Raw genomic sequence first — 8,302 nt, 5'->3', positions numbered from 1 at the left:
AAATGGAGACAGATCGGATGGCGGCGCTCGGGTTTTCCGTCTTAATGAGAGAGTGGGGAAGAGGGAGGACGTTTGATCCCTGGCATGGAAGCCTCTATTTAAGCCTGTCAGCGGTCATCTCTCTCTCTCTCTCTCTCTTTCTCTCTCTCTCTCTCTCGCTCTCTCTCTCTCTCTCTCTCATAGATGGAGGGACAGACCTGCACCACTGGGTTTGATCAACGCAGCCAGGCGAATTTAACTCTTTCAGAGCCATGACAGTCGAGGCAAGACCAGCCTCCTCATCATATTCCGTTTGCAGAGTATCGTTGAGAAAGCACACAAGCCTCGCTCTAGTCTATGATGTGCCTACGCCATTGTTGATGGATCACCTAGCTTGTGACTGTTTGTTGAAGGAAAGAAAAAGACAGAAGCCGATCTGTGAAAATATTATTTTATTCATAGAGCTTCACGCTGAGCATGTCTCTCAGACGTCATGCTCTGGTTTCATATCAAATGTTTGTCCAAACCACACCAGCGCATTATGGTTCTAAAGGGGGAAATCTACAGTGTAAGACAAAGCCAAAGACGATATACCCAAGACAAATTTCCATTTTACCCAAAATGGACAATAAAGCTTTTGAACTTGAAATACTTGAACTCTGAACTTGAAGCGAGAGCCTAGCATTATAACAGGGCTGAGCAGAGGGCGGAAATGGCTGCATAATGAAGGCTTGAGGGCAGGGCCTTTGCACCATGATTGGGTGGACCTTGGCTGAAAGCTGGTTTTCATCGCCACTAATGGCTCAACCCAATCAAGCCTGATTGGACTTGGTAAATAAATACTCTCTGGATTTAAAATATTCTTAGTGTAACTTTAGACAAAATCAATTGACTTGCACCAATAATAGCCAGAGGTGAAATGTTAAAAACAACGTAGGTTAAAATAACGTTTCAGAGTATATTGCTAAATGAACTTGGCTTGGAATTTTTCGATTTTGAAATAAAGGCACATGGTTTAGGGCATATGATAACGCCATATTTGAAGATATGATCTGATGGACAATCAAAAGATACAATATAGCAACAGGTTTATTCAAACAAACAAACCAGAAGAAAGCTTTGTTCTGGACTTGTGCCAGAGGGCAAATAGTGATGAGCCTGTGTTTGAGTTTAGGCAAGCACCCTCTCCTGATTTGTTCTTTGTCAGCTATCATAATCAAAAACACATATTTAAAAACTCATTATTTTACAAATCAACTTCTCCGTAGGCTAACTGATTGAATAATAAGATACTCATGGATCATGTGGATACCTCTAATAGAAAGACTACAGCAACACTATATGAGAGTCAATCATATCAAGCTTACGATTGCAATAGCCAGTATCATTCAACACACTGTTCACTAAACAGTGTTTTAGTTTAGTTCACAATCATCAATCAGAGATGAATCAATATGTATGCTCAGCAGCCAAACTGTCATTAGGGACACACTGGTATCAGACTTTACTGAAACAGACTACCTATATGAATAAATAAAAACAACTGCCCATCGCAACAACCCCTGTTACACCTCTGTGGACTCTACAAAGGAATGGTTCAGAGGTGACGTGGGATGGGTTAGGGTTAGGGTTAGTTACTGAAACACCAGTCACTGAGGGATGAGGGGAAGTGTGTGTGTGTGAGGAGAGGTTTCCTTGTGTGAGGTGGTGTATGTTAGTCTCCTATCACTGCTGAGTAATATGTGGGTTGTTTCGCTTGTTTGAAATTGGGGTACTGTATATTACTTGGCCAGTCTCTTGGCTACGTCCAGGTAAGCCTTCTCTATCTCGTCGTCGGCAGCGCAGGTGTTGGTGAACTCGTCACGTGTGTACGCGTTCTTCAGGTACCGCCACACTCCCGTCATGTCCGAGGGGATATCGTAGTTACGGTACTTCTTAGCAACAACCTGACAAGAAAAAGATAACAAAAACTTTTATGAGAGAGGAAGAGGGAGAGGGAGAGGGAGAGGGAGAGGGAGAGGGAGAGGGAGAGAAAAAAAGGGAGAGAGACAGAGAGAGAGAGACATTTCTCACCTTGACTATGTGTAGTTTGGGCAACAGGTTGCAGTCTGCCAGGGTGAGGTCCTCTCCATCCAGGAAGCGTCGGTTGGAGCTCTTCTCCTCCTCCATACTATCTGCATCAATCTCATCAGGCAGGGGGCTGTTCAGGTAGTCATCTAACTTCCTCAGGGCCTTGGCAAGGCCTTTCTCTAGAGCTGAACCACACACAATACAGTACATAGCACACCATCCACTAGAGGGCAGGGAAGTCAGTCATATGAGACTGGTCCCTTATTTTCTTAACTCTGCTGCTATCTAGTGGTAGAACACAGTAAGTGCCTCTCATTCACATTCCCAGTGTCGTTTAATAAAGTGAGCAGAGGAAGCTGTAAAAGTATTGGTAAGATCACTTCTTTGCAGGTGTGTGTGTGTGTGTGTGTGTGTGTGTGTGTGTGTGTCTGTGTCTGTCTGACTGAGTGAGTATCACACCTCCATTGGCGTCTGGCTTGGTGTTCTTGATGTATGCTGAGAACTTGGCGAAGATGTCGTTGCCTGCTGTGTTGGACTCTCTCTGCTTGGCGGCCAGCTTGGGATACCTGATCAGGACAGGACACAGTCAGACACACAGTAGGAAACATCTGGAACACATTGTCACCTGCACTAGACTGGAGAGCATGTTAAACATGTTAGACAGTCTCACCGAGCTGTTCTGTAACGTTTTGGCATAGTAAGCGGACTCAGGTGCGGTGCAGATAAAGGGAGGCAGACGAGTAGGTAACGGTACCAAACAAAAGGATCTTTACTTAATGAAGTGCAGACCAAACAGGATACAATGTACAACGTATATTCAATTAGCTTACGTTCTCGAAGCAACCAACAAACAGTGAACACACGGTGAAGACTAAGCGGGGAGTGAAGGGAAGTGAGGGTACATAGAGCATCAGTGACAATTACACACAGGTGCAGGTGATAATGTTTGTGATGAGGTAGCACAGTGGACGGCTGGAGAGAGACACCTGTGACCCCCATCCGTAACACTGTTCCCCAATCACCAACCCTTCTCTTTGTAGCAGAGTAACACATCCTAAATCCACAAAAGGAGCTACCAATGAGAGACACTGTGGTAAACATGTTCATTGAATGAGTCAATTGTTGATGTTATTTTTGGTATAACGTGTAAGTAGTTCCAGAACATTGCTATGGTTCTTTCTAGGGCTACATACTGTATGTGCATGGTAGTATTGTACTGAGATCTGCGTGATGGAGCTTTGCTTCCACATACTTTGGAGGTGCCAGTACTTCCTCTAGGAACTCCTCAATCTTGTTGATGTCAGTCTTGACCTCTCCATTGAAGGTAAGAAAGGGAGGGTGGGTCCCTGGGGCAAGGTTATGCAGGTCCGCCGGCTTCCTGCAGGACACACAGGAAAGTATTCAACTTACAGTCATCAGCATTAACAGAATGAGCTCAATTGGACTATATTTCCTACGTATATCAAATAGATGGAAACGTTCATCCAAAAGAAGCAGTAGAATTCTATTATCAGTGTAATAACAGTGGATCTCCCAAATGTGAAAGTTGTAACATACAGTATAGTTACAATAGAACATACAGTATAGGTACAATATAGGTACAATATATCCCAATTATGTCAATTAAATCTCAATCTCCCTCTACCCCCATGTGAGTGAGTGTTACCCAGGTGACACTGGACACTGACCCACATGCTTACCACAGCACTTCCTGCTGTGGGCGGGGCCCAGCGGTCCTTGGTTTTGGGCCGGGACCACCTGACTGTGTGTGTGTGTGTGTGTGTGTGTGTGTGTGTGTATGTGTGTGTGTGTGTATGTGTGTGCGTGTGCGTGTGCGTGTGCGTGTGCGTGTGCGTGTGTGTGTGTGTGTGTGTGTGTGTGTGCGTGCGCGTGTGCGTGTGCGTGTGTGTGTTCCTTACCTCTTCAGGTCAACAGTGGTTACGTTGAAGACCACTCCTTTGAGCCAGAGGATCATGAAGATACGCTGAGAGAAGGGACAGTTCCCAATGCTCTCCCCATCAATGCCAGCCTGCAGGAAAACACAGAGGATAGAAAACACTATGAATCTATAAATTCCCTATCTTCCTCCTTTCTGACATGTTTGGATCACAACTGGATTGGTAGTTGAAACTCTTGCATAGGCCTATCCAATTACGTCAGATCAATTATTACCAAAGGAAAAATGCACATTTGAACTACTCAGACTAGTTGTCTTGACCTTCAATGCAACCAGGAAGGCCGGCCCAGAAACGGCTGTTCTTTTCTAGATACAGCCATAACATTTCCAGTAGGTTGCTGAGAAACAACACTTCCCTCTACTCTTATCAAGGCACAAGGCAAAGGAATCAAACTGAATTGAAGAGCCCTCTCATGCAGTCAATGTGCCTGATGGATGTACAGTAGTAACCAATGTGGGACCTCTTATATACTTGTATTGCTGATTCTATAGTTTGGCCATAGACTAGTAGCTGCAGCCCCATGTTGTATTGAGACAGGGCCCAGTGGTAGTGTCTCAGTGGTTTGTGGATTAACTGAGGTCATTCAGTGGCAGAGGATTAATCCACATCTAAACTTCACTTCCAATAGCCAAGTGACAGACCCGATCAAGTGCTAATACCCTTGTATTCATCACTATGTGTATTATAGCAGAGCAGGTTCAGAGTGGAGCAACTGAGCGAATCTCAACCCTACCTCCAGTCCGTAAGTGTGTGTCAGGTGAGATCAGGTGTCGGTGTGTGTACGCTTGTGGAAAGCTAACACTGTCACCTGATCGCCTGGACAACCTGAATTATATATAGTGATTCCATTACCTGGTTCACCGACCACTGGACCTACAGGCCAGGATACAGGCCAGGGTCAAACCTTTAGGCCTTCAGAGAGGGTGCTCACAGCACAGCACAGCATCATACTGTGCATTGACCTGACTGTTGGTCCAGGGTTTTTTCTGGTCAGGTGACATAGTCAGGAGAGATCCCTGCCTTGCACTCATGGTCAATGTTAGCAATATCTGAAGGTCAATGACAAGATGAAGAGAATAAATCAGAACCAGCTTCTGAGTGTTGATATTCTGGTTACTTTCCACCAAGCATTTCCTTGTGTTGCTTCATTGGATATACTGTGTATATGTTGGTAACACGTGTTTGTGTGCACATCAAAATACGTCCAACTTCTTGTGTTCATCATACTGTAGGTGCAATACATATAGAGTTTTGTGTGAGTTAGAAGCCATCAGCAACTGTGCCCAGGATGGTAGAGTTGTGTTACTGTTATCCAATATCCAGCAAAGACCAGAAAGCAGAGATGTTATTCTGAAAGTAGCTGAGCTGACTGTATGTATGCCAATGTGCTCCCATTGATGCCCACTCAGTCAGTACTGTATGTGTGGCTGTGAAGCTTCTATCTTTGCATTGTTGTGACTGAGCTCAATGGAACACAGAGGTAACACAATACACTGTTGCTGATAATGGCCAATCAAGATCTAGAACATGGGGGACAATGGCTGTCACACGCTACTGGGCCACTGGGCCACCGGACAGATGAGCCCAGACTGATCTGATGATGAGTGGAACCATTATGAGGGATGTCAACATATCACCCCATATGGCGCTATCAACAATATCTGGGGCTACAACAATCAGATAGACTGACATATTGACATTGTATAATACGTGACATACATGACATATCAGAATGCCTATTTGTCATGAAAATGTATGAATGTATGAAAATGAATCTGCTCTTGATCTATCAACTCCTTCCCTCTTTTTCTAGCATTGTGATTGGTCCTAGCATAGATTGTTGCTTATGATGACTGATACTGTATAGATGCTTCACCTACTTTAGACAAATACTTATCGCTTTGGATAAAAGCATCTGCTAAATGTCAAAAACGTTAAAAAAAATTAAAAAAATAACTCCAAATGCAATGTTCCTTCATTCCAGTTGTATGATCTTCCCCGTTCCTCTCTCACCCGATAAGTTACCATGGTTCAAACATCACATCAACGATCAAAAAATGAAAATGAAGCATTGATATTAATGTGTTCCCATATTGATAGTCTAATACTTATGGGGGGGGGTCCTGTTTTGTTATGGGAATGCCCAGCAACCATAAGCACCCTTGTCATTCAATACCCTCTTACAGCTGCAGGGAGAGTCACAGACTGACCCCAGCCATAATACTAACACAGCTAATATTCACAAGCACAATAACACTGTGCATGATCAAAAATCGCAAATCTACATCTCATACGATGTGTGGAACTACTGTTTACTATTTGCACTATTTCTGCACTTTGATGAACTCCTGGTCATTCAGCCTTCCCAAATGGATGTAGATTGAGCTGAGATTCCTGTGTACAGTAGGCTTCCTAGAGCTGAAAATAACTTGTGTTGAAACTGTGTCACCGAGCCACTTGGAATAGAAAGCCCAGTCCTGTGTGGCACAGAGAGTATGATAGGGATGCAGTGTTGACCAACGTGACATGCCCAATGCCTGATTCAGCTCCATATAGGGCACGTCCCTGGGGACAGCATAATGAACTGGCCTAGCGGAAGAGTTGCTACATGTCCAGTTGTCACTGTTGGAAAGTCCCGTTTTAAGCCTCATGTCAGCTGAGTGAAACATTATTTCAAAACTAACCCAACTATCTGATTTTCCAAAGAAATGCACTTTTAAATGTACAGTATGTGTGGGCTGAAAAGAGGAGAAGGTGCATGCACATAGTTGTTATTCTACTCAACCTTTATTTTATCAGGTAAGAGAAGACATTATTATTATTAACAACAACAACTTAAAGAGTTGTTGCAGTGAACCTGGTGGGGATGTGAATGAGGTGTCAGTGATTTTGGGCCCCTGAGGAGGACTGAATGGCTGGCTGGCTGGATGGCTGGCCTCAGTCTTAATGAGATATAATTGCCTTAGTGCATCTCTGCAGCTCATCAGCACTGTGATTTTCCAACTGCTTCCACCTCACCTGCCTCAGGTATCCTCACCTGTATCCTCACCTGTATCTTCAGGGAGAGGCTAGAGGCATTGGCAATGGCAACACAGTATATGTTTTCTAGGACATTATTTTCTATTCCATACAAGTGAGGAGTAAGTGCTAAGTTGCACTTGAAAAGAAAGAATCTGAGCAGTCCGAGTGAGAGCCTTCAATGATGACTGATTCCAAATGCATACGCAAAACCAACACAAGGACCTATGCGATGGGACTGATGCAATTGTGGTTGTTTTGCACTAACGGTGCCTTCTTCTGTAAATTGCCTGAGGGACCAATAAAGTTGTGTGCTAACACATGGGGTAGGGACAGTGTAGTGCCCTGGAGTACATTTCCTGCCGTCAACAGGCAGCTACAGTATCACTGTCACAACAATCCCGGGTCGACCTCGGGCAGAACGTGCCGCGGTAACTCTAGCAGGTCTATTAGGTTACATAGACTTTCCATAACACAGCCCTGACGGTGCACTAAAACTGTCTACATAAGCACACGACACACACAAGAGAATAATCACTGGAAAATGATGCACAGTAAATGGTTTCTCTTTAACTGAAATGTGTGTTTGCAGCTTATAAACACCACTCCCAATGACATCATCACCCTCCATCCTGTCATCCATCAGTCTGACCCTCTCACTTTCAAAACGACCAACAGAGGAATAAAATGAGGGAGTCAGCTAGACACACATCTATCTTACCTTGACAAACAGCTCTATCTCAGGGTCCCTGTCCTCTCCGTGAGTGGACGTCATGTCTGTCCTTTAGGTCACTCCGCCTTGCTTTGTGTGAAAAAGTCAAAATATGCCACAACCTTCAATAATTCCCATCCACAGTCGTGGAGTCTACATCCTCCTGGCCAAGGCCAGTGAGCACCTGGAGAAGCGTCTCTGCTATTCTCCTTTGTGCGTGTGTGTGTGGTGTGTGTGTGTGTGTGTGTGTGTGTGTGTGTGTGTGTGTGTGTGTGTGCGTGTGTGTGTGTGTGTGTGTGTGTGTGTGTATGTGTGTGTGTGTGTGTGTGTGTGTGTGTGTGTGTGTGTGTGTGTGTGTGTGTGTGTGTGTGTGTGGAGGGGGGGGGGGTGGCTTAATGTCCGTTGTATTTCTCCTGACCTTTCCTTTCCTCTGTCCCTGTGACTGCGTACCTCCTTGGCTCGTCTTGAGGAGTAGATGCTGAGAGTGGACCAGGTGAGTTAGGGGTTAGTCCTGTGCTCTGATTTTGCCTGGGCTACAGATGGGAGCTAGCTCTCATTGACACAG

The 8,302-nt window shown here is 44.7% G+C and overlaps 1 protein-coding gene across 1 annotated transcript; it reads right to left on the bottom strand.

Moving 5' to 3' along the window:
* Positions 1-1,760: 1,760 nt before the first annotated feature.
* On the bottom strand, positions 1,761-7,800 carry clic5b (chloride intracellular channel 5b; the record flags this gene model as incomplete). Its single annotated transcript, XM_083689278.1, has 6 exons — positions 1,761-1,925; positions 2,053-2,234; positions 2,509-2,615; positions 3,302-3,427; positions 3,969-4,078; positions 7,747-7,800. 6 exons carry the CDS (start codon positions 7,798-7,800, stop codon positions 1,761-1,763), a joined length of 744 nt encoding a protein of 247 aa, XP_083545404.1.
* Between the last annotated feature and the right edge of the window lie 502 nt (positions 7,801-8,302).

This window comes from Argentina silus, assembly GCF_951799395.1.
Source record: "Argentina silus genome assembly, chromosome: 17".
Classification (NCBI taxonomy): domain Eukaryota; kingdom Metazoa; phylum Chordata; class Actinopteri; order Argentiniformes; family Argentinidae; genus Argentina; species Argentina silus.
Note: the sequence above shows the minus strand (reverse complement) of the source record. Positions and strands in the feature narration are given on the sequence as shown.